This window comes from Gallus gallus, chromosome 4 (assembly GCF_016699485.2).
Source record: "Gallus gallus isolate bGalGal1 chromosome 4, bGalGal1.mat.broiler.GRCg7b, whole genome shotgun sequence".
In the NCBI taxonomy this organism is placed as follows: domain Eukaryota; kingdom Metazoa; phylum Chordata; class Aves; order Galliformes; family Phasianidae; genus Gallus; species Gallus gallus.
In genome coordinates, this window is record NC_052535.1 from 57,986 (window position 1) to 85,319 (window position 27,334).

Consider the following 27,334-nt stretch of genomic DNA (forward strand, 5'->3'; position numbering starts at 1 on the left):
GCAAGTGAACTAATTAGCATGCTGAAAAAGAAATTTTCCTGAGAGCGCCTTTATCAAAGGAGAAAAATAGCTGCATGTAGCATGGTATTTGTTAGCACGCTTTCCTTTTTTGAACTGTTATGTTTGCATGTTCTTTTTTGTATCTCTTTACAAGTATAAATAGCATACAATAATAATGTTAGCATCTAATGAGAACAGCAACTACAAGGAATTAAAAAGATGCCATTTCACAATGCTGCACTGACATTCTCCTATTTCTGTTTAGTTTTTTTAACTACTGCAATTTATTAGACTGACTCAGAGAAAAGCTCTGTCTTAACCCCTGGAAGATACACTCCAACAATTTATTTCAAAACTTCTCTGTAATAATATGTGCTTCAACTCCTAATTTTTTTGACAAGTAATTGTAGAACCTGCTAAGTTACAGGAACATTTAATACAAGTAAAGAAAAACTGAATTTAGGGAAAAAAAGCTGCCAGTGCTTGTTTTCATCAATTATCTAAAATGGCAACCAAGTCCATTTCCGCACGCTGGCTAATCATGGTAGCTTTGCAGCAAAGACAACAGACTTTTCAATCTCAGCAAAATCATGAATAGGAACAACATCAGACAGAAAACTTACCTTCATATGAAACCCTAGCTAGATGAAAATTGCAACATGACTTTATGCTGGATAAATAATTCAAACTCATAAATGACAATATTGGCGTCACTGAAAGGGAAGGGCTCTCAGTATTTTGGCCAGTGGGAACCAGCAGACCTTTTCCAGAACATCCAAAAGAAAAACAGCATCCAGAAAGAATGTTTGCCTTCAGCTAGTGATATTTATTAACCATGAGAAAAAATTAGACAAAGGGATTCTAAAGTAGATTTACTGTATTTCACAAACATCAGCTAGAGCTAAAAGTCCTCGATAGTGGTTAAGCAGACAATAGCTACTACAAATAGGACTTACAACATCTTAGCAAAATTGTGATTTTATATGTTAAAAAGTAATGAATTCTCATGGGAAAAAAAAATCCTGGAGTGGCTACTTCCCTATCACCATTACAAGTTCCTCTGTGTCACTTATCTTGTGCAACACTGAAAGCTGCAGAGCAATTTACTGTCTTAGAAAAGTTGAAGGCCGCTTTTTATTTTATGGAAGTCGTTCTGGGTCCATAATAATCCTCCTGTCACAGGAACATTCAATTCCACAGAGCTGTGAGAAGAAGAGAAACCAAATAAGCACGGAGCTCATATCCCCCAGGTAATTTTGATAGCATGTTTAACTTAAAAATGTCATTTCCCATTTTTAGCTCTGAACATTTACCTACTGGAACACCCTTAGTTCTTCAGCAGTTCATTCATGAGAAGGCACAGTCTGAGGTAACACAGATACCAAAGCATGAACTAAAGACTACCACTTGCTAGCTATTGTGAGGGAGACATGATTCCAGAAATAACCACACATCAATTTTCATCTGAACTGTCCTTTGCCAGGTAGGAACATCAGCTAATCAGGACAAAGCATGCTAACACAGCAGGTAGGCAACAAAAATAGCCTGTCATGAACTACAGGTGTTATTATGCTCTTATGTTTCCTCACAGAAATTAGCCATTCCTATAGATTAACAAAGAAGTCAGTCAACATAGGCTCTGTGAAGGCTCTGGTTTCTAAGGGAAGTTACAGTTTGGTGTCACTCCTAGCATGCTAAGTCATTTCCAGTTTTAGAAGGTGGCTCATCCTTAAACAGGCATAAAATCTCTTCCTTGAAAAGGTTACCATTTAGGACTGGGTCTCACAGATCCGAATGACTCACTAACACCAGCACACAAAGGAACAATTACTTTTCCACAGCATTCCCAGACACAACGCATTCTTAAACACAAAATTCAAAGAGCTGGTGAAGAACAAAGGTAAGCCATTCCCTACCCAAAGCTTTTCTACACACAGCAACTTAAACCATGACTTCATTGTTATCTGGGTCAGATAAGGGTTTGCTTTATTATTTTTATTTTATGAGAATGGAGAAGGTGAAAGCTAAAATTTAACCATGAAGTGTTTTTAAAGGATCTACTTCAAACCTGATGTCTGACACAGAAGAAGAAAAAAGGGAAAATCTGCTCATCCACTCCATACTTTTCATATATGCCCAAGGAGAGCTCATGTAGCCCCTGCTACAACCTAGCATCCTCCAGGCTATGACTATTCCCTTTCCACTCATCTTTACCCCTCAGCACATATTACCCCTTTCATCTACCCGCTTACACATCTCATCTTTAGGACAAAAACAATTCCAGCCATTACCTATGACCACTGAATGATTAATGCAATTTCTGAAACATCAGTATAAACCTCTCGATTCAATCCCTGAAGCCACTGCATGTCAGTGATTTCCACTCTCAGGAAATGAAGTTATTTCCAACAGCCACTTTGCCCCTGCTGTCAAGTAGAACTGGCACTTGGAGTAAGCAAAGGGCACACAAAAACTCCGCATGAGAATGACAGCAGCTATTCAAAGCTTCAGAGGTTGCTGCAGTAGTCCTACAGTAACCCTAAGCACAAATTTTGAACACCAGAAAAAACGAGCTTCAGCCTGTATCAGTCTTTTGCAAGCTCTGATGGCAAACCAGAGAAACTGCACAAGTCTACCAGAGGCCAAACTGCAACAAAGAACAAGCAAAGAGTAGCAGGGTAAGAACAAATCACAGCATATCTGACAACTTCTTGAGGGAAGACTTTGTGGACGCCGAGGCTGCTGCTTTGATCTCAAGAAAGGCACATTTTCCTACTTTCTGAACCTCCAGAACAACAGTAAAAACAGAAGTGAAATGCAGAAGTTAAGGGCCTTTGACTGTCTCTCAATATTGGGTTCATCTTTAAAAGGGAAGAGAGGTTGCCAGTGATATAGGTTGGTTTGTTTAGCAACAGGGATTAGTACATTAGTTTAAGAACCAATATATTAGTTTAGCAAAAGGAATCCGTAAGTGGTAGTTCTAAAACATTCCATTTCAGCTTTAGGGGGCACACAGCCTTGTTTGTCTTCAATAATTTTGCACTGGGGACATAATAGAATACTTTTATCTTTTGTCTCAAAACACGCAAGGCGATTTTCCTCAAGTTCCGCACTCTTTTTAAAAAGTGGCTCACTATGACCTAATAAACAATGAAAATCTTCCAAACAGGGGAAAAGCAGATGGAAGTGGGTTAAAGGCTTCAGTGATGAAGCTGATAGTGAAAAAAGGGGAAGAATTAGGTGGGCACTCGACCATCCTAGATACCACTGAGCATGCCCAAAGGGACATTAGAACATATCTACCAGTCCTTAAAAAAGAATGAACATGTACGCCAATGAACTGCATAGGTATGTTTGAGCTGTTCCAATGTAGAACCTGAACTCTGAGGGGGTGCACTTGCCTGTCAAGTTGCCCAGTAGGTATGGTGAGGAATAAAGGAATGCCGCTTTCTAACACTACACTGGAGTTAGACAGTTTTCTTCCCAGATTTTGGATGACACCAGCTGAAGTCTATTTTCATAGATTCATAGGAATGATACAATAAGAAGTACCAGCCTCAAACAAGGGCAAGCAGAATTCAAGCAGATACTGAGTAACACAGGTTTAACACATCATAAGATCACCAAGACGCTCCATTCTCATCTGTGGACTTGGTGAGTTAGGGCTGCAGAAAAACACTGTGCTTCTGCTAGGTGATTTGTCCAAAGCCCCTTTTTTCAAATTTTCTAGGAAACCCTGAATGCACTTCATTACCTTGATTTGCTGCTAGTTTGTGGAGCCAGAGATAGAGATGGCCCTGACTTTTAGAAAGTGCACGTCCCATTGCCTATGTTGCAGGTGTTTTTTCCCACATAATTATCTTGCACGATTTCAAAGTACGAGATCTAGACAGTTGCAGAGTCTGATCAGCCAACATCAGAGACAATTCTCCTTTGACACTTTCTGCTTTTGATCCACTTGCAGAAATTGTCTACTGGCAGGTGTAGGAAAAACCTCAGCCATGGCAGGGAAAGGACAGCATGATACTTGGTAAGTCATGTGAACTCTGCCACTCACTTGAAAATAATGAACCCTACTACTTAAACACTTCCATGCTTGCTCTCCAAATAGATGATTCAGGATTCAGGAAACAGCACAAAACCAGTAAGAAACAATAAAATGTATGCACTAAAAGTTTTTTTCCTAATCCCACGCCCACTGTGGTTAATTTGTATGTCCTCAAATATACACCAAAAAGCGGTACTAATAACATTCCAAAAGACAGTGTTAACTGTTCATACAAATGCCTCAAACTTTTTTGGACAAAAAAATGGTTAAATGCAGGGGACATTTCTGAGTTAGTATGTTACTACTGAAACTGCTTTAGAATTTTATTCCTATTATCACTTTCCACTGAGAAAGTAGGAAGAAAAACAGGCACAAATCTTCTCATAGGATCACTGAGGTTGGAAAGAACCTCTCAAGACTCTCTAAAGCCAATCCTTCTGGTTGGGTCATTTAAAACACACTGCCCCAAGACAACATCCAAGTGGGTTCTGAATATCTCCAAAGATGGAGACCCCAGAAGTTCTCCAGATAAATTATTCCAGCATTAAATACTGTTAAAATTTCAGAATGACCCAGCTCAAACAATTTGCTGGTAACCACGTCTAGCATGCACCTCTTTTTAAGGACAGGAAATGTCATCTTCATACACTCTCTCCTGCTCTTAGAGGACTCTGTTTTCTATGATTCAAATTCATTCCAGGCTTTTCAAAGGACTTAACCCTATTACTGTGCTGAGATTCAATTTCTAGAAAAAAAAACAGTATACTAAACCAGGTCACTGCATATTTCTAACACCATTATTTCTGTTTTTAAAGGAAATCTTTAAATGAACAAGTTGAGGCTCTTCTTTCTTCCATTGGGGAGTTCTACTGTGAAGTTCTACTGAGTTCTACTTCACAGAACTATGAAGTTCTGTGAATAACTACCATTAATGACCTTCAATGGTTTCAGCTGAGGGTCAGCTGGTGCCTATCAGCAGCTTAAATCATGCTCAGTGCTGCATCGAAGTACATTTATTCACACTGATTACTGACATCCAATTGCATGGTCTTAAGGGAAGGGAAAAAAAAATACTCACATGCAGTAACATTTAAGATATTGCTTAGAACAGAACAGGGTCAATTACATGCCCTTAGCTAAATGGCCCTTCTTAAATTTCAGCAATGAAATTCTTTTCCTCTGTAGCCATTTCATCACCAATTTTGTTTCATATTTAAGTACAAAGGAAAAGCATCTAGTAATCTATGCAGAAGACTATTTTCAAGATAATATAAGAAGAGCCCACAACAAGAAGAAATTGGTACGACTTCTACTACTTTAAGTGTCCAGGTTGACACCATCACAGTGTACTTTTTATTTGCTTGTCTTGCTGCTACCAGTAGAACTCTCGGGTTAGCAAGATAATTCCTTATATATCTGCTTTATAAATTGCTTATGTTTCTCTGCAGTAAGAGTTCAAAAATAAATTTTATGCTACATGGGCCAGGCAACACTCTTTGTGCAAGTATGTTGTGCAGCAATTAGTGGGGGCTCATTCTGCTACCGTAACAATCAAAGCACTGCACTGCAGCACAAATCAGCTCTTATGTCATTTCTTTAGGAAGTCTGCTGCATTCTGCATGCAACTTTTCCTCCTCCTGCTTTACTTATTATGGGATGCACGGAGAACAGAATACCATATGTAAAAAAAAAAATGAATGACACCCTCACTACTTATTGCAAGATGCTTAGTGCTGGCTCAGGCTTTTTTTTTCCTAAAGCAAGGTTTATAAAACAGCTTGTGTAATCAGTTTCACCAGCAGCTAGTTCCATGGCAACATCAGCAAAAGCCTCTTAGCAAAGCATCACCGTAGTAATTCCACCCTCGTTAGCTGGACAGGAAGGTCTCACGTTCTCCAGGGCAATCTACTACTTTGCACTATAAAATAAAATGGCACGATCTCCTGATCATAAAAATATAAACAAACAAACTACACCAACCACTCTGTCTGATTAAATTCCTTAATGTCACCACCTGTTTCTCTACATATGCACCAAATAATTAAGTATTACCTGCAAGATAAGGACTAAGAAACTGGAAAAAAAAATACAGAACAGGACATGTCCTTCCAACTGTCCATTTGTAGATCCCCAAAAGGAGTGTTTTGGCACATGTGAACAAGAATTTGCCTCTTCCAGGAACAGAAAAGCCATATGCCTTGGAAGCATTTCTGATCTGGTTACTGGAAGAGTATTCTCCAAGTCAAGGTAAAGGCCAAGGTCAAGCTGAAATTCATATACTTCACCTAAGCACAAGAACCTTTTAGAAATCAAAAGGCTGACAGTTCTTTCTCTCCTACAGCAACATTCTTTGCTTTTATGTGTACAGACCTACGTCTGTTCTATACAATATGCTGCTTCCTTTCATCTCCCCAGAAGCAAGGAGCCCTTGGATTCTGCTGCAAGCAATGGAATCTTAAGTCCTAGAAAGTAAAACCTAGAGAATATTGCTGAAAATACAGCTAAATCATTGAACAGTAAATTTTAAACAACAGCTTACAAATTACCCCTACCTATGCTGACCCCTACCTTTGTTGCCCTTCTCTGGACAGGCTCAAGGACCTCAATGTCTTCCTTGTAGTGAGGGGCCCAAAACTGAACACAAGTACTCAAGGTGTGGCCTCACCAGAGCACAGTACAGAGGGACAATCACTTCCCTGTTTTAGAAACCACTCCAACAAACAGGGGGATTGCAGAACACCTGATGCCTACAACATTTAAGTCAGAAAGGGCACATGCTACAGCTGGCTTCAAGTAGCATCTTACAAACAATAGTGAATACTATTACTCCATATGCACTTCATTACAGCCTCCATAATGATGATTCCATCTGTTGTGCACAGCCAAATCAAATGAGATAATGGCAGACTTTAAGAAACCCCCAACCACCTCTTGTCAGAGCCTACTGGCTAGATGCAAGTAGTGCTGATTGCTGCAGCTCTGTATTCTAATCAGTGATTTCAACTACCTAAACTTCAAGTCAAACAACTTCACATACAAAGTCTCTGAGATCAAGCATAACATCATTTGTGACTATAGTGAGTGCTGGGGCTCTGCAGATTAGCAGCAGTTCTGCAAATCCCAGGAATTTGCCTTATTCCCAACATAGAACATGTTGCAGTCAACATGAGTCATGGCTGGTTAACATAAAAGGGTTCTTCTGCAGAATCAATTTCCCCTCCCCCCATGTCTACTATAGATTTATTCTTCTTTTGGTGATGATGAACTATGAGAACTGTTTATCTACTCTCTTCACATCCTGACAGGAAACACACAATGCTCAAAGTATAGGTCAGCAATGAACACCATTCACAACGATTCAAAAAGGATAACTAATTTAACAAGCAGAGAAGTTTGGTTCTGTCTCTTGTAGAAGTGTTGTAGCTAATTAGCTCATTAAACATTTGGACTGTTTGGAGCACTAGAAAAGGATAGTGTCTTTTTTTTAAATATAGCAATCTATATGATTTGAATATACCCTCTCAGCAACAGTCTAGCCTAGCACACTTCAGATCTGAACTGATTAAAGAGCAGACTAGTCCATCAAGAAGATGGACAGAAACAGAATGGCCTGGGTTGAAGAGGATCACAATGATCATATGGTTTCAACCCCCTGGTTACGTGCAGGGTCGCCAACCACCAGACCAGGCTGCCCAGAGCCACATCCAGCCTGGCCTTGAGTGCCTCCAGGGACGGGGCATCCACAACCTCCTTGGGCAACCTGTTCCAGTGCTTCACCACCCTCTGGGTGAAACACTTCCTCCTAATATCTAACCTAAACCTCCCCTGTCTCAGTTTAAAGCCATTCCCCCTTGTCCTATCACTATCCACCCTTGTAAACAATCATTCCCCCTCCTGTTTACATGCTCCCTTCACGTACTGGAAGGCCACAATGAGTTCTCCCCAGAGCCTTCTCTTTTCCAGGCTGAACAAGCCCAGTTCCCCCAACCTTTCTTCATAGGAGAGGTGCTCCAGCCCTCTGATCTTCTTAGTGGTCCTCCTCTACAGAGGCTTTGCTCTTCAGAACTGGAAAATACTCTGAAGACAACTCTGAATGTGTGAAAATATGAATGCATGCAATAGCTCCTCCCACTGCAAAGCCCCAGTCTGCATAAGTGTCACTGTTAATCACAATCTCCTTTGGAAGCTACTAGATTGGGCTCATCTTCCAAATGAAAAGAATCACTGATTAAGAAGTTATGCTATCAAGCATTTAATAGAACATCTACTATTCATTTATATTCTGAAGGGGCCTCTGTTTAAAACACACATAAGGCCATTTGCTATGGTGTATGTGGTGAAACTGATTTGATCACTAACAGTATCCAAGATCCTATGACTTCTAAGAGTGAAATAATGACCCTATTAAAACATCTTCAGTGAAACTGTTTAACTGGACATATGTCACTTAGTAACAGAGATGATCCAACTAAAACCTAACAGAATACTACCATTATTTCCATGACAACCTGTGTTTCCTTAGCAAGGAGAGATCTGCAAGTCAAATTACTAGCTGTAGCTCTGATAAGGTCACTGGACAATGCTAACATGCTGTGGCTGAGGATCTGAGTCTCATTAATAGAAACTGAGCTTTCAAGTCTGCTGAGGCTGTGCTACTTAGTGGTTTGGAAGTTAACAATATCTCACAATCCGGGCAACGTTCCTTGTAGAAAGAAGAGAAGGAGCAGTGAAAACGATAAACATAAGCTAGCTTCATCAAAAGATAAGATGAAAAGCACACTTTTGATTGACACTGACTCCACAGTGTTTAACTTTCAGCTGGTGCAAAAGTCTCAAGGACTGCAAAACAGAACTACATTTCTAAAAGAGAATGTTTACAGCAGGAATTACAACCAGCACCTCACTGATCTGATGACAGAAGACGACAGAGGAGCTGAACACAGAGGTGTGCGCTGTGTATATTCTCTCGGGTGGAAAGGATGACCCATACAGTTTCATGAAGTAACTTGCTATGATACTGTTGAGTTGTCACAGCAGTAACATTAGTCCCACTGTGTCCTTGCAACAAGAAATCAAGCCCACTGTCAGGCCTATGCAGCACAAACGAACAAGCAGAGTATCTTAACCCAGTGGAGGAGGGTAAGGAGAGTTTCTATCATTGTGGATTAACCATAGGATGAATAGCTAGGACTGCAGTGATAAAAGCCTTGCAAGTATAGGACAGCAGACTACAATATTCACTTCAAGCACACAGAAGAGAGACAATTTTGTATTCACTGATGCCAAATGACATGCACATTCACCACACAAAGTATAAACAGCCAATTCTTTCTTTGGGTTATGAAAGTAATTTGCTGCCAACCACTTCCAGTGGGTACTTTCTCTCATCTTCAGGCTTTCCCACTAGCTCGCCTCAAAGTTCTGCAGTAGACCACAGCATATTTTAGAATGACTCTCCCTTCCTATAGAAATCTAGCTAGTCTAAGACAACACACTGGGAGAGGCTATGTGACTGCTCCACAGTCAGTAAGAATGAATAGAGGCTTCTAGTCTGGCAAAGCTACAGTTCTTCCTGTTAAAATTATCCAAGCTATTGTATCACTAGGCAGACTCTGCACCAGCTCTTAGCAGTTTGTTTTAAAAACTCCATACTTGCAGGTTAGTCACTCTAAGGATCAGCAGACTGTATCTTAGCAACAATATCAGACAGCAGTAAGAGTTATCATCACAGTATGAAGAATAGACTACTATGCTCCTACATCAGCACTATAAAAGTCCTTCCGAACACACACATTACTTGAAAAACGCACACGAGAAGAGCAGTCAGTAGATATAAGAGATACTGATAAATATTTTTGTCAAACTACTACAGAAGTAACAGTCTAAAAACTAGTCCTGATTTTTACACATCGTAGTACAAGGCATAGATAAATAAATACATTTCATAGTTTAGGGACAGAGTTCTGCCCACACCATTACTCACTTTGTAGTGGAAGACTTCCACTCATCTCTCACTGGCTGATCAAGCAGAGACATCATGGAATAATTATCCAACATGAGACCATCAGGGTCATCTGTCTGACCTGGGAGTTTCCCAAGAGGAAAGTCCTTCCACGGCACTTCATCTGAGTAAAAACACAGTACATACAGTAGAAGTCAAAGCTAACCAGATAGACTTTCAAAAAGCAAAACCCAGTTCAAATCCAAAAATATTGCCTCATGCAACTCAGCAAAAATGAATAATTTCAGGTACTCAGAAAAATAATAAATCTGAACTACAGTTTTAATCAATTTCCTTTATAACCTTATTATCTCTTTCAAAGAAAGTCACTATAGCATATGAGACAGTAGGAACACATGTGGAGTCAGGTAATATCACACAATCTATGCAGCACTCCTTATCCAAACGACTGTGAGGCAACGTCCATTAAAAGAAACCTCACATTATTCTAGAGCAAACCGTAACATTACCTCTCTCATTTAAGGACACTTTTGTTTGGAAATGACATAGTGACTTCCACATACCAACTCAAAATTCACAAAGGCTTATAAAAATATTTACTCAGCATACACCTGTAAATGGAAATAGATATTTGTACACATATGAAGAGACAAGACAGTACCCTTAGCGTAGAGTAGCTTGTTCCTTCGGTGTGACTGAGAATCAGCACCTCATTGCTGAGACTAGCAGTTACACAGCAACAGTACTGACTGAAGAGGAACGAAGCCACAGAAGTAGAATGCTGGGGAAACGTGATTAACCAATAAATCAATTCTGGGTAGGCAGATGGGCTGGGATGAGGTGGCAAAAACACAACATGACAGTGTCCTTGAAATTCTGCTATTTGTTTTTACCAACACTGCTGTTTTCTCTCCCTAACTCCAGTCTTTAGCTTTGGCTTCTAATGGGGGCCAGAAGCTGTACATTACAACTGATATCAGAGACCCCACTCCTTATACATTATTCACATAACAGTACCAAAATGTAAAAAGCAGCTCCCAATAAGGAAATACCTATCTGTTTTGACAGTAAGATTTCTTAAACCCTTCTTGCTTCCCTTGTATCAGAATACTTATCTCACTACACTCACTAGCAGTGCAATAATGATTGAAAGCCAGAAGACTTCAAAAAACAAGACACTCCAAAGATAGCCAGCAATAATTACACAGATTTGAGACCCCTGGTAATATAAACTTGGCCACTTCTGCCTGTCTGACAGTTTTACTAAACTGATATCTGTTCATAAACCCAGACACTGCCCCAAAGAACCAGCAGATTTATTCATTTTAACCTTTGTGCCCCTCTTGGTCATTTAGTTAACAAAAACTCTTGAGACATAATGGTGGTTCCCAGGTGTTATAACTTCAAAATTAATAAAGGTGCTAATTCAACATTTGATAACATCCAATTCAACTGTAAGGCAAATTGCAATCATACAATGAACAGAGTGAGTCCTCCTATAGGGGAGCAACTTAGTAAATAATTGGTATACCATGAGCTGTCATGGTTTTAGTTCTCCAATTGTTTGGATGGTAATTATACATTCTTGTTGTCATTCAAACAAATTCAGTTCACCCACAGCCAACTACATAAACACAATTTTCATGAAAATCATGTGGCTCGGGACAAAACGTGCATTCTTTCAACAGTTTTTCTTGCTCTGAACAAGCCACTGAAACAGAAGACAATTTTGCTTGTTCTAAAAACATCCACCCCTAACAAGCTGTTCACGTCAGCATAACTAAGCTGAACAGCTTAGGCAGATCTGTTCCTGTGGGCAGCAACCCCATCCACAGAAGGGGGGTTGGAACGAGACAGTCTTTAAGGTCCCCTCCAACCTAAGCTATTCTATGATTGTATACCACCACACCTCCATTTAAAAAAAAAAAAAAAAAACCTTGGGAAATCTTTCTTCTGAGCATGATACAAGCACTCATTGTCTTCCAAAGGCTACACTTTCCTTCTTCTTCCTTTAAACACCACTTTGCCTCCAATTCCTCTACACCAACTTCCTCTCTCTGTCTCCAGAAAAAATCCCTCCATAAAGCAGTCATCCAAAAATTTTCTTAGCTACAGAATACTCCATCTCAAGGAAAGTACAAGCTACCAGGCTGAAGCTAAAAGAACACTGGATAAACCATTTATTCACTCTACAGACTTGTTGCCTTGCTCCCATTTCTTGCTGGCCATTACGTCATAACTGCAATTTACTTGAAGCACGGAACTTACAAAACATGACTGGTATTTTCCAGTGCTGCTAAATAATGCTTTCAAATACCCCTCATCTGACAAACAAAACTCCAAGAGATCTCTATTTTCTTTGTCATTCCCAGCTGGTACATATGCTGGGAGTCTCATCAGTTGGATACAGTGAAATTTTAAACGCCAAGTTTGAAAAAGCCTGATTAAAAAAAAAGTTATGAAGCAGTAACAATATGCCTTTGGAAAGAAAAAAACAGTACTTTAGGAGCTTTTAGGGAGAGATAGTACTTGCACATAAAAGACAGACTGCATAAAGCACTTATAAGGGATTTGGAGTATTAATTCTCATGAGATCACTTTTTACCTGCAACAATCTGCCAGGCAGACCCTTGCAGCTCTGCCTTCTTCTCAGCAATAGCCACCATGATATTAGAATGAGCAAGTCCTTCCAAAGGATTTGTCTCAGTTATCTCTTCTTCCTCCTCCTCCTCCACCTCCTCTACAATATCATCTCTCTCTTGTACGTGTTCTTGTTTCTCTATAGTCTGCCCTTCGTTTTTGACCTGATTTTCTAGCCTAGACCTCCACTGTAGGCTCTCTATAGTGTAAACTGGTTGTTTGCTGCAGTCCGAAGAGAGGCCTGGAGTGGACAAAGGGCCACCTTCTTCCGTGTAAATGGATGTGAGATAGAGAAGGTTCTTCCGTGAAGAACGTGGCAAACGAGGTCTCCTGCTTGTGAGGATCCTAGAAAGGAAAGGAGCAGTAAGTCTTAAAAGCAAAAAAGAGATTCCAGATAGAAGTCTAGCAAGCAGAACAGCCTTTTAAGTTTAAGATTCCTCTAAGACAGCTCATTCTTATCTCCACTAAGAGGCATATCTGATTATTCCTACACCATGGATGCTGGAAGATACCCTCTTTGTGATTAAAATTAAGGACTTAAGATACTTCTAACTGAATTTTTGCTTTGCTGTTCTCATGTGAAAAAGCTGCCACACATGCTAAAACCCATAACATCCACATCACCTCTCTGCTGCTACCACTTTTCATCTAGCTAGGCTATTCATTATCTTCCAAGGTAATTTTCACTTTCATTTTGAAGGCACAATTCTTTTAACTTGTCCTCCATCTCTTTGTAGAATCTCCAGGGGAGATGAGCAGCAACAAGTGGGGTTTCACATACATCTGCCATGATTTCTACTAGATGTAAAGGAAGGGAAAGGGACACAGCCATAACTCATCGTAACACAAGAGATGTGGCCAAAGCTGTTACGAAGTGCTGCTTGCTGTCGCTTTTCTAGATCACAGAATCCAACTTACAGCTGAAGGAGGTGTGGGGTTGCCCAGCAGGGAGCTTCCAAGCAGTTATCAGTCAGTCTTACCCACTGCAAAGGAACTTTTTGAAGGAACAGTTCCTTCATGTATGCTCGTTTGTTACAGCAACGTCTTTTCTTCCCTTCAAAGAGAAATGCAATGCTGTCAAACTTCATAAAAACACACACATCATCCCTGTGCCTTTTTACTGGAGCTCTTACATCTTCAAACAAGCTGGCATTCTAATTAAAGACCAAGACCAGATATGCTGACGAAGGGTGTCAAGGCCATTATAAGGGACTTGCCAATACAGTAACAGCTAAATTAGCTTCACAATGTGGTAACAATGGAGGGGAAGAGTTTCCCAAGCATACCATCCCATACAGGCAAGCTACAGAGCTGTGTCAGTACGATACTGTTTATTTGTTATCTCTTACTATTGATTCCTGGAAGTACTGGACTGATCTTTCATAGGAGAGACTGGATTTTCACATCTTGAGGAAGCCACAGTAATGTTGCAAAAAAAAATAATAATTTCAAACTATTGCTAAGAAACACATGACAAACGTACACTGCAGATTTTAAAAGTATAAGAAATGCAACGATGAAAGCTCTCAGTTAATATGAAAAATGTAATAATTAAGTTGTTACACTTACAGCCTAAAGTAATCACATTGCTCTCCTTATTCCTGCAATGGCACAGAAAAGATGCCTACTTTGTTCTGAAATCCCAGACATACTCACCACTGTTAACTCTAGCAATGCTAGTCAGCAGCTCAGAAATCCAGTTGATCAGGAATTGAGACTGGAGATCTGAAGAGTCAGAACATTCCTTCAACTTCATGAACATTTTGTCTATTAGGGTCTGTGTAAAACTTCGGGAAAGGATGCTTGTCAGCAAGGGCTGCCAGAAGCAGTAAAATGTTTGAGGAATTTTGAACTGCCATACCTCTTTATTTGCTGCAATAATAAGGGAAAAAAAAATAAAATAAAAAATGAGAAGCCAAAAAATCACTGTTTCTGTTTTTTTTGTGAGCTGTTGGTGTGACTTTGTCACAAAATAAAGTAGTTCGCACTGAGATTACTATTGTTTCTTTTTTTCTGCGATCATCATTGAATGCACAGCTATTTTCTTTTGTTAGTAAATTAAGGTAAGCAAACCAACAACAAACAGGATAGTCTAACAAAAGCAAAAAAATACAGTAGTAAACCACAGGAACATCTACCTCTGCTTTGCTGATTTCTTGCCAGTTTAAGTCTATTTCACACATAACGAAGAACCATTCTGTCTCAGAATAACTTGCTAAGGGAAAGCACAGAGAGCAAACCAACACAGAATCATAAAACTTTTAGAAGTTCGTTACTGTATAATATAGCCACAGAAATTTGAGATCATTCTTGGGAAGTATTTTGGCTGGTGTTGAGGTATGTTTTCAGGAAGATAAACTATTGGTTAATTGTCATTGCTTCTTAATTCTTTTGCAAAAAGCCCATGCAACTCCACCCAAGCAGATAGCAGCATAGAACTAAGATGCACTTAATAAGCGAGACTCAAAAAAATATATACATATATATGCTTCATATCTTCAGTGTAGAATAGCAACTAAAGAGAGCTGATTAAATAACTATTGCATATATGGGCAGAGAAGCAAGCTTTGAAAAAACATCGCATTCAGTGCTGAAGACTTATGCTTCCATAACAAAGAGATTTATGTAAAAGAAATAGCTAAGCATGTCCATGAAGGGATCTACAGAAAAGCTCAAAGATGTTTAAGGACATAGACAAAAAAAAAATATGCAGAGAATTACAGATTTCAATATACTGATGAAAAAAGAACAGAACTGGCTGTAACGTTGGCTATGCACTTTTTACACAAGTTACGTGGTTCCCAAAACACTCACCTTCATACTTTATATTTAACATCTTCAAACAATCCATTGTTGGAATGAGAAAGCCATCACTAAGAAGAACTTCAGCCACTGTCTCCCTAGAACAACAACAGAGTCTAATTGATGCCATTTAGTCCTTCACATATCAAAACACCACTTGCACCAGCTCTGGAACATGTTCATAAGCCAACTATAACTACATGGAGGTGAGGTAGCTTGTTCTAAGGCACTAAAACCCGGTTTTGTGTTGGATATGTCCCAATTAGACTTGGAAAGATGTCCTGGTTTCAACTGGGATATTTTGGCTTTAGAGGAAAAACAATGTTGATAATACACCAATGTTTCTAATTATTGTTGAGTAGTGCTGTACAGAGCCAATGACATTTCAGTGTCTCAGCTTCTTGTACTGTTGCACTTATGAGGGGGGCTGAAGAGGCACAAGAAGTTGGGAGGGTACAGAACCAGGATAGATGACCTAAAATGGTCAAAGGGATATTCCATTCCATATCACATCATGGGAAGAAAAAAAAAAACATCTGAAAACGGGGGGGTGGGGGGGGGGGGGGGGGGTAGTTCGTCAAGCAGCCTGCTACTACTTGAGGACTAGCTGAGCAACAGTTGATGGGTAGTGAGCAATTCCTTGTGTGTCAATTATTTTGTACACATATTTTACTATCGTAACTCCTATTCTTTTCTCCCTCCCCCTTCTTTTATACTATCTTAGTAAATAGTTTTTTATCTCAATCCCCAAGTTCTACTTTGTCTTTTTTTCTGATTCTCTCCCTCATCCCATCAGTTGCCATATAAATATCAGCAGAATCTCATATGACAGCCTCAATTTCAATACAGCTGATATGCTGTTATTAATAAACAGACATGGTACATGTAGGAACCTTTTCTGCTAACTGCTTTTAATCATTATGAGCTCTCAAAGAAAATATATATGTGGTTAAAAAAACCTTGAATATAGGCACAGCTTTCCATTGACTATAAACTGATCAGCTTGCATTCTTTAAAAGTTGCATGTGGATGTTGGAATAAAAATAGCTTAAGTAGGTGCTCAAGGATGAAGTATGGGAGCAAGAGACAAATTCTACAGTTTGCTCTAGCAGCTTAAGGCTTCCCAACACCCCCTCCATAGGAGAGAGTGTACTTAAGATTTTCCTGACTGTATGTCATGCTCAGCCAGCTCAAATTGGTCTTACTGGAATTTAGCATTTGTCAGTAATGACATGCGCTACACTAGCTTACATGAAGCACTTAAATGCTTTGTTCAGATGTAACAGTTCAAATGTCATATTGCCACTCTGAAATGAACAGCATAGTGCAAGTCTTTCAGCAGAAGAGGGCTTCAATAGGAAATTTGTAATTTACAGAAATATTTTGGGATAGCTGTAAGTAGGCCTTTCTGAAATACAGGAAAAAGCAAATCCTTTGATGTGAATTACCAACTTGGAAGGACACAGGTATGCACACTGCAAAACCAACACTGAAGTACCTTAACTACTCAGCCACAGTAACAGTTTTCCAAAATAAAAGATCTACATGCAGGCAGTTTCTGATTATATAAACCGAAGCTGTTCATCAACACATTACAACACACAGATTTCTTCCAAGCCAGAGGTGGAGTTGAGGTTGGGACATTACTTTTCAACTGTTCTGTACATCTGCCAGGCTAAAGCTTTCATACAAAGAGTGATGCAAAAAAGCCTGCCAAATTCTAGTTACACCACCCTGAACAGAACAACATTCCACTGGAGCAGATTCAAGCAGCTTAAAGATGCATCTAATTTCAAGCCTGTTCAAGAATTCAAGAATCATAGAATCTCCAAGATTGGAAAAGACCCACAGGATCACCCAGTCCAACCATCCACCCATCACCAATACTTCTCACTAAACCATGTCCCTCAACACAACGTCCAAACGTTCCCTAAACGCCTCCAGGGTCAGTGACTCCACCACCTCCCTGGGCAGCCCATTCCAGTGCCTGACCACTCTTTCAGGGAAGTAATATTTCCTACCGTCCAGCCTGAACCTTCCCTGGCACAGCTTGAAGTCACTCCTTCTATTCCTATCACTAGTTACACGAGCGTCCTATCACTACACTGTTAAATCATTACAGAGGTGCAATGCTAATTGCAGGAAAGCAAACTTGCTTGCAGACTGGCCAGATAACATCACAAGCAGGCCAACAGATTGCTCCCACCACGCTGCTCTCAAAAGGATTTGCTATTTGCTGGAAAGCATCCTTCAGAAGTGAGGAACCAGACTTATCAGCAGAGAAGCTAGCTATCACAAGCTGTGACAACTTCCAGCACAGCATCTGATAGCTTCTTAAATTAATCAGCAGCTTGTATGACATACATGTTTACATTAAAAATCATTATGAGTTATGGCTCAAATTTCTAACTTGATTGTCTCTCCCCTCTAAGGTTATACTGATTGTGTTTCTCAGAGTGGGACAGAAACTTCATGCAATTTTATATGGCAATAATAAAGTGTCAACATCCTGGGTCCCAGAGGCCCCGTAGTAGTAGAAGACTACAAAGTAGAGAAGAGACAAATTACTGCTGTGCAATTCTGAAAAATTCTGAACACTACTGTGAATCCAAGTCTATGCGAGGTTCTTAGGAGAGCTTTTGAAGATAATGAAGATGCTGACACATTCCAGGGTCAGAACAGCTAAGACACAGAACACACCACATGCCTTTAAGACCGCATGGCACAGGAAACATTATACATTATGAGAGATTAACTCCTCAGTGCTCAAAGGCTTTGAGGCAATCAACCAATTGCTTTTTTAAAGAACAGCTGAACAACACACAGTGAACAAGTAGTGCAAAAGGTCTACAGGTTCAGCTCTGCACTCTTTCATCTCAGTTAATAATCAGAGATGTACCTGTTCTCCTGCATTAAGTCTTTGATCTGAGCCAGAATCCAGTCCACTTCTGAAGAAGATTTAGACCACAGTTCTCGAGACTTTGAAACAGACTGGACCGTCTGCATAACCTGAGTGAAAGAAAAATCCAAGCATTAATGGGAGCCTGCACTGATCCTAATTCCAAAAGCGCTCCATTCCTCTGTCTTGACAGCTCAGTGAGGTGGGTTCACCCTAGTTGTGGCCTCTGAAACAGTCCTATTTTTGGATCTTACTGTTGCTTCCATTTCATATCCAAGAAAACAACTAATATGAAATTCCTAACTACAACCTTTGCCCACTAAACATTCTTCTCTTCCTTCCAGACGGAAGGACCCACAAAAAATAAGGCAAGAAACAAGGTTGTTGAATACAATGCAGTAGCAGTACAGAAAGAAGGTTATCTGGATTGAACTAATAAATGAAGGTGCATTAGAGAGTAAAGCAAGGGCTTGGAACTTAATATTGCTTCCTGTAACTTGTGTTGCCTTCAGGTTTTGTGTTTTCTTAACAGCTGTAATAGGATAAAGAGAAATCGACATTATCTAAGCCCATAGATTACAGCTAGAATTTACTTCATCAAGCTTTAGTCATTAAATGCTCCTGTGAGCACTGACTTGTCAGAGGATAAAATCAAATACCTCTAAGTATAATTTTGATTGCAACTGTGTTTTTCCTATAAATGTCCTAACCTATCTAGAGCTGGGGAAGGTGTGAAGAAAAAAAGCTAGAAAGGGAAGAATGCATAAGATTTTATAATTTGGAGTTTTAAGAATTAAGCAAAACACATGTTTCCTCTTTCTACACCATCTCTCTTCTACTCCCCTACCTTGCATTAACCATAAAACAAAGCAATCCTGTGAAAACTATCTAAAAACTTAAATCCAAAATGCCCTTGAATTTGTGAAAGCAGTCATTTGTTTATCTGCCCAGTAACAGAAAGGAAGTTTTCCCCTTTTCCTCAAGAATGAGTGGACAGGCCCAATACACGCTAGTCATTTTGCTGTTAACAAAGATATATTACAAATATACTTAATTGAATGTCTTTGAAGTAAGATGTATGAAAGAAAACATGAGCCTATCACAACAAAAAGCAAAAAACAAACAAAAAAATAGGTTAAATAATTCCCTCATTTCTCCCTATATTTCTCGAAGGGCAAGGAAAAGGATTATGCATCCAGCAGCAGTTGGACTATGAAAAATTGCTTTAAAGCATGCTCTAACTGCAAGTAAACATAATACTCTCCCCATTCCGATCTCATAGTTGAAGATGGAATATTTGAAAACTTTGAAGACCAAACAACTGAGACAGAGGGGATGAATAATCAACAACCACTGGGATCCTATTAAAATCCTATACTGAAGTATTCAAAAAGCATGTGAGAAAGAGCACCTCTAACATGTCCCCATCTAAGCAAAGGGAGAAGCAGATCAGGCTATACTTACCTGAAACTGCTCGTTTTTGTAGGATATCAACACATCTCTGACTTTTTCTAGAAATAAACATATATATACACACACACTTAAAACAAGGAATGGATCAACAATACAGGGCGTTTCTAAGCATGGGTAAGCTGCTTAGCTCTGCTAACACATGCTCAAGGAAGACATCAGTGGAATGAAATCATAAATCCTGGGACAGAAAAGACTGAAGACGCCTAAAACTTCCAGACTTTTCTAGCACTGTAAGTTTTTATAAGGTGGTGTTGATCTAGGAGTTCAGTATTTTATCATTAGTATTGGCCAAGGAGAAGTTAGATAAATGCAAACAGCTCCAAAAACTCCTTAAGTAAATCAGTCTAGGAAAAAAAACATGCATCAGAACATGAACTGCCCATCGGAACATTAGTCAGTTCAAATCTATCATGACAGAATTGTGGCTACTCACAAAACTACCATATCCTCATTTATTAAAATTCTGTACCATCTAAATGAAACGTTCCTCCTCCATCTCTGGGACCACTTTGACTATCCCTGAATTATCACTGTCTTCCAAAATGCATCAACCATCAGGTGTCACTAACACCTGCTATCAGGATGCTAACCATGTTTAATCTAGTTAATATCACTTCAGATGCATTTTAACTGTCAGACTGATAGACCACTGCCATTCCATTATTTTAGACATATAAACCAGTGAGTCTACTATAACATTCTGTGTTTCTCTTACTCAGCAGTTTGGGGTAGAGTGTTTTTTCTTGCCCAGAGTAGACAAGGAGAGGAAAGAACCCAAGCTTGTATCTCATCCAAAACTGTGGCTGTTATGACACCAGAACTAACTTGCACACTATTCAGTCTTAAAACACCATATTTTAACTGCTGCTACTGATTACAACATTGCTTATTCAATGTCATAGAAATTAAGTCACCCCAGAATCCACTGGCCCAAACAGTAATCCCAAAATAAGTGCTGAAGCTATAGCTTTAGTCACCGCATGGACTAGATGAGACTTGGATCTAGGCTGTGCTAGCAGAGCATAGATCTAATTTGTTTTCCACCTACCATGGAACTCCTCGTGTTTCTGACAGACCTCATGCTGTGGGGTTTGAACCTCCCACGCGTCACTGTCCAACTCTGTGTTTGCCTCCATCTCTTCCTGTTCCTCTTCCTCATCCTCCTCTTCACTTTCCTCACACAAATTATTGCCCAACTGACGGCTCCAATATGTCTTTCGTAGCCAGTCCAGAACAACATCACAACCTACAGGAGAACACGAAACATTCTCTTCTCAGAGAATGAGAAGAGAATGTTTCGTGTTCTCTTACTTTTTTCTTTAAAAAAAAAAAAATACAGGTGGCACATTGCTAACTTGCATTGTGAGTAGAAATACTGCTAACCAGTTATGAATCTGAAATCACATACTACTCTATTAATAAAAATATGAACAAGTTAAAAAGCCAAAACAAAAGCTACAAGCCCTGTAAATCCTGGTAACACCTACCCACCTACAACATGGAACTTCAATCAAGCTAGGCCAAATTTAAGTGGAAGCTAAGTCCACAGCAACATTCTGGTGAGAAGAGGAGTCAATTCTTCAATATCTCAATGACCAACACAGTGTCTATAGCTGTAGGGTAAATAAGTATACAGATGTTATACAGTATACGGAGAAGTTAGGCTGGAAAGATTACCACACTGGAAAAGATAATCAGACATAAATGAAAGGTGCTCACTAATGTTGTGGGCTCGCAAAAACTCCACAAGGAGTGATCTCCAGGAAGAGATCCTTCCCCAGTGGCAGTCAGCCCTTAAATGGGGTCTAGGAGAGATGCAGCCAGGCTCCACCTCTTCCAGTCACACAGGTAGATTGCCTTCACCTGTGCTCCCGCAGCTGACTGTGCTTGCCTCAGGTGGTCAATTAGAGGTTCAGGCCGTGATTCAACAGTTCCCATACAATAGCAGTGTTACTTTTTTGTGTAGATATTACAGTAAACATACATTAGATAGAACAAAGGTAAAAACTCTTTTATCCCATCACTGTTTCACTGATCAATTCAACTTAAAGACCAGGCTGAATATGATTAATCTGGCTCCTCAGTGTTTAACCCCAAATTTCCAGGAATCCCTTCAAGCACTACGAGCTATTGATTTACTCAGGCTTGCAGTACCTTCTGCATTTCCCTCTAAATTCATTTAACAGTCTAATGTACATCTAAACCCTTAGGAAAAGCATATACCTCCTCCCCTGACATGGACTTTATGTGCTATTAGAAACAATAGCACCTAACTATCATTTCCAGTATTTTTTTTTCAAGTGTCTCTGAATACCTGCCCTATAATGCATCTCTGCATGGAGCCAATGGAGTAGAGGAACATCTCCAGTGGCACAGCCTGCTACCCATTTCCATCAAATTGCATGTCATTCCTTTCCATATGAGTCAGAGGACTTCCAGCCCTTTCTGAAAGCCTAAGGCTGACTACTTCCCAAAAACTGGGACTCTGCCTCAACTCTGCCAGCAGCAAAAGGCAATGGGAGTGAAGGGCAACATCCCCTTCCTCGCCTTAGTTTTCCTCCTCTTCTGCACGTTCTCCAGCAGGCATACTTTGGCTACCCTCACAAAGTACATTCTCCCAGGTGTTTCACATCACAACTCTCCCTTCCAGGTTGAGTCCATAGCCTGCTAGGCAGAGCCCCAGTAGAGATGGCTGTTCCCCTCAGGGCTCCCTACCTGCCTGCTGGTGAGGGCACCATGTGACAGACCCAAGAAGATACCTCTGGCAAGGCCTAACCATAATGCCCATAGGCAGCACTTACCCTTGCGGCATAGAGCTAAGCGGGGCAGCTTCCCATGAGTCAGCTCATGACGGAGATCGACAACCCAGATGGGGATATCCACCTGCAAGAGCAGCCACAGACATCACCATACAACTCCAAGGAATCATGTCAAATCCATATGCAGAGCCACAGATAACCTCTCCCTGGGTGGGAATAGCCCTTCTGAGCAGCCTCAGCACCACACTTCCCAGCTTCCCCCTTAAGCAGCGGGAAGAGACCCCTCCTCTCTGATTCACCTCCCTCCTTTAACCTAGAAACTATACAGAAGTGTTTTTACAGTTTAAGTTCTCCCACTTTTCCTATTAAAACACTTGTCACTTCAGAGGTACTGTGTAGAGCTGTATGATGTACTGTAATGCTATAATGGGATGATAATATCAGGGTGGCAAAGTCTTTGGCTACAGCAAACGAGAACAAGCCCACATTTTCCCAGAGGATTGGAGGCTTGCCGATGTGACTCCCATCTACAAGGAGGGCTGTAAGGAGGATCCGGGGAATTACAGGCCTGTCAGCCTGACCTTGGTATCAGGGAACGTTATGGAGCAAATCATCTTGGGTGAGATCACACGGCATGTGTGTGGCGCCCAGGGGATCGGGCTCAGCCAGCACAGGTTCATGAAAGGCAGGTCATGCTTGTCCAACCTCATCTCCTTCTATGACTGGGTGATCAGACTGGTGATGAGGGAAAGGCCGTTGATGCAGTCTACCTAGACTTCAGCAAAGCCTTTGACACAGTCTCCCACAGTATCCTCCTGGGGAAACTGGCTGCCCATGGCCTAGACAGGCATACCCTTTTTTGGGTAAGGAACTGGCTAGAGGGCCATGCCCAACAGGTAGTAGTTAATAGAGTTAAGTCCAGTTGGTGACCCATTACAAGTGGTGTCCACCACAGGGCAGTACTGGGGCCCATCTTGCTTCATATCTTTACTGATGACCTAGATGAGGGGATTGAGTGTACCCTCAGTAAGTTTGCAGATGACACCAAGCTGGGAGGTGGTGTTGATCTGCCTGAGGGTAGGGAGGCCCTTCAGAGGGATCTAAATAAGCTGTATCACTGAGCTGAGGTTCAACAAGGCCAAGTGCCGGGTCCTGCAGTTTGGCAACAATAACCCCATACAGCGCTATAGGTTTGGGGCTGAGTGGCTAGATGACTGCAAAAAGGAAAGAGAACTGGGAGTGTTGGATGATGCTCAGCTGGACATGAGCCAACAGTGTGCCCAGGTGGCCAAGAGGGCCAATGCTATCCTGGCCTGCATAAGAAATAGCATGGCCAGCAGGAGCAGGGAGGCTGCACCTCAAGTATTGTGTTCAGTTTTGGGCCCCTCACTAAAAAGAAAATATTGAGGCCCTGGAACATGCCCAGAGAATAGCAACAAAACTGGTGAGGGGTCTGGAGCACAAACCTTATGGGAAGCAGCTAAGAGAGCTGGGATTCCTTACTCTAGAGAAGAGAAGAGAAGGCTCAGGGGAGACCTCACTGCATTCCACAACTTCCTGAAGGGAGACTGTGATGAGGAGGGGTTTGGCCTCTTCTCCCAGACAACAAACAGGACCCGAGGAAACAGCCACAAGTAGTACCAAAGGAGGTTTAAGTTAGACATAAGGAAAAACTTTTTCTCTCAGAGAGCAGTCAGGCACTAGAAGAGCTTTTCCAGGGAGGTGGTGGAGTTGCCATCCCTGGCAGTGTTTAAGAGACATCTGGATGAGGAGCTACGAGATATAGTTTAGTGGCTTGTGGTAATATACAGCAGCCACAGAAATGAAGGAAAAGGACTACTTAGCTTCAGAAAGACTCAGGTAGGCAGGGATCTCCAGCAAGAAATGCCCTCACTGCCAGGGTCAACCCTTAAATGAGATCTGGGAAGGGGTGGATCCTGGCTCCGTCCAGTCTAGTCACTCAGCTGTACTGCATACACCTGAGCTCCCCTGGGTTGGCCCTGACTTCCCACCAGGTGCTCAATCACTGTTTCAAGCTGTGACTTAGCATTTCTACCACATGTACCAAGAAGTCAATTTATATTTAAGTTGATAAAACATGCTAGATGATGATTTGTATATAAAACACAACCATACTGTTTAAATTTTTCCTACAGATAACTGACTACTAAAGATATGTATCAGTAAGCCTGATCATTAGTAAAAGATGGATAGAAGCATCTTCCTTAAGAAAAAAAAATCAAAAACCCACAATTATTCATTCCCATGTAGGAGTACTTAACAAGGTTACACCTATAGCTAAGTCTCAAATACCATTTGTTCTTCACATTCAAAACTTGCTGTTCAAACCCAAAAATGATGCACAGTGCAGCAAATGTTAAAAGGACTTAAGCTACTACTACGATTATATATTGAATTTTTTCTCTTTCATATAGAACTGGACAAATTCACCAGAAACAAGTGAGAATAGTAAGATGAAAATAAAACACCTGGAGATGTGACTAAGCACTTTTTATATAACCTTGGTTCTCAATAACTGAATTTACAAACCATAAACTTAGCTCCTCTCCTGTACTACAACAATAAATCCAAAATCCACTCTTTCCCAGCCCGCATTTAAGGGTTGGTCCTGGAGGTGAGGGCATCTTGGGGGTGGGGAGAGGGGAGGAGTGGGGGAGAGAGAGAATGCTGTACTTTCTCACTGCATTACTACTTTCTCATTAGAATGAACTGGCATCTGTATCTTCAAAAAAGAATGATCTCCTGCTGTTAATACAAAACACATATATGCCTTCTCTATGCATGGGCTACTGAGTAACTTTCATTAGATATTTACCTCTATGGCTAGTTTTCTCAGAGGAATGCTGACCATTTTCTGTTTTCTTTCTGTGATCAAGTTGACAAATCTGCATGTAGGTTACAGAAAAAATAATAACTTTATGAAGAGCAGTAGAGAAAGTTGAAATCCATCATACAAATCCTCCACAAGCTGTACAAAGCTGGAGATCTAGAGATCTGAAGTCAAACTATACAGCTGAATAATGCAATCTGTCCCAGTCTTTTTCCTGTAGGACAGAGGCCTTCAGAGTCCTACCTTACAAGAGCCAGACCATATGAGAGGATGAGCTCATGTGACCTCAATCTGCCAGATGAATCCAGGACCTTACAACGAATAAGTTCAGCAGTGCAATCTACTGCAAGAGGCATTTTAGGGCCATACCTAGAGAAGAAAAAAAAAGTGAGCAGTCTCATAAGGCTGTTCCCCTGTCCCCCCAAAAAGGATTTCACGTTTCATAATACTAGGAAGCCTGAAGGTTTGTGTACAGAAAGACAGCAAGGCTCTTTCCAGAATCTTTTTAGTAGTGTTTATGTAGCTACTCCTAAACACATATTAAATAAGTTCTTACTGCTATACCCGGTACATATTCTTACAGTACGAAATTGCAATAACTGGACTGGACTCTTTTATGGATGCAGTGGGGGAACACAAATGGAATAAGGTGATGTGGGGTCCTGGAATGTGCTCAGAGCAGCACAGCCTTGACAGAAACGAGTCCATGAAGCAGAGGGCATGCAGGGCTTCTGCCTTCCCTGGCACCCACGGGACCAAATATCACAGAACGATCTAAATGTGTATGGAAGTTCCGGCATAAAGAAGGCTCCCTACAGGACGAAGCCCCTGTGATGTGCACACAACCGCAGGCGCCCTCACGGACACAACGCACGATGCCGGGACCAACCAGGTGCGGAGCCGGCACGGCGGACTTCAGGTTCACAGAAAGCAGCTTCCCGCTCCCCGCCGGAACGCGGCCCGTACCGGCTCTTCCAGGCCGACACCCGATCCAGCGCCTCCTGCTGCAGCCGGCTGTCTCCGCAGTACAGCCCCACCATCACCTGGTCCCATTCCGCCCTTCCCCTCCACGCCACCACAGTTCGCAGCGGCTTCAACCGCTTACGGGTGGGGGAAAAGGACTGCCGTCCTCGGCGCCACGCCAGCCCGGCGCTGCCCGCCATGGCTGTCCCGGCTCCCGCCCGTCCTCCGCACCGAGCTTCCGCTCCTGCGGGCGGCGCTTCCGGGCGGGCGGCGCTGCAGGACGAGCGGGCGGGGGCCTGTGCGTGCCTCCTGTTAAGGCTGAGCCACCTGAGGGGGCTGTTTAGCGTGCCGAGACCGTGCACGCCAAGCTTTCAGTTGGCTCTTCTTTCTTTCCTTTGAGAAGAAAGTGTTGAGCGCGAGTGTCGTCACTTCTGCAACTCACTTCTATCCAGGGTCAGAGGAGAAACAAGCCTTGCCACGGCAAAGACTTCTAAAATTGAGGCTACGTCACTACCTCATTCAGCATCATCAGAAAAGGCTGGAAGCTGTGACTTGGTTGCATGCTTCGTTACAGTGCAGAATTACTACCTGTCTGCTTTATGGGCAGTCCCAGCACGAGTGAGGCTTGGCTCAGCTTCCCCCGCAGTCAGTGTAAAACTCCTGATAACTTCACTGGGTGCAGGATTAAGCACAATGACTACGGGTTACGGATGTTGCTTTGTTCTTGCAGGTGTGTGCGCACAGTGATTCTGAGCAGTCAGAAAATCTGTGTGTGCAAAGCAATGAGACATATAGCAGCATCCTTTATGCTTTTCCAGGAGCTAAGCTACGCGACCCCACAGAGCCACGTGCCTCAAAGCACCTACAGCTGTGATCCTACTGCCAAAGTTTTTTTTTTGATGGGAGTGCTGAGGTGCTTAGTTATGTATTGAACTAT

General features: G+C 41.3%; 1 protein-coding gene across 1 annotated transcript; it reads right to left on the minus strand.

Moving 5' to 3' along the window:
- Nucleotides 1-805: 805 nt before the first annotated feature.
- On the minus strand, nt 806-26,626 carry LAS1L (LAS1 like, ribosome biogenesis factor). Its single transcript, XM_001231273.6, has 13 exons — nt 26,401-26,626; nt 25,678-25,803; nt 25,420-25,489; nt 22,626-22,707; nt 20,873-21,070; nt 19,816-19,862; nt 18,352-18,461; nt 15,465-15,550; nt 14,307-14,522; nt 13,569-13,704; nt 12,616-12,995; nt 10,032-10,173; nt 806-1,202 (listed from the first exon to the last, which is right to left on the minus strand). The coding sequence occupies exons 1-13, from the start codon at nt 26,595-26,597 to the stop codon at nt 1,112-1,114; spliced, it is 1,881 nt and encodes a 626-aa protein (XP_001231274.4). The 5' UTR covers nt 26,598-26,626; the 3' UTR covers nt 806-1,111.
- Nucleotides 26,627-27,334: the final 708 nt, after the last annotated feature.

What these genes read in the sequence shown, in the direction of transcription:
- LAS1L (XM_001231273.6), bottom strand. Translation starts at nt 26,597, where the DNA reads ATGGCGGGCAGCGCCGGGCTGGCGTGGCGCCGAGGACGGCAGTCCTTT. An exon ending in TGAGAAAACTAGCCATAGAG is followed by an intron (nt 22,708 to 25,419) that starts GTAAATATCTAA and finishes CTGCTCTTGCAG; the next exon opens with GTGGATATCCCCATCTGGGT. An exon ending in GTTAAATATAAAGTATGAAG is followed by an intron (nt 14,523 to 15,464) that starts GTGAGTGTTTTG and finishes TTATTATTGCAG; the next exon opens with CAAATAAAGAGGTATGGCAG.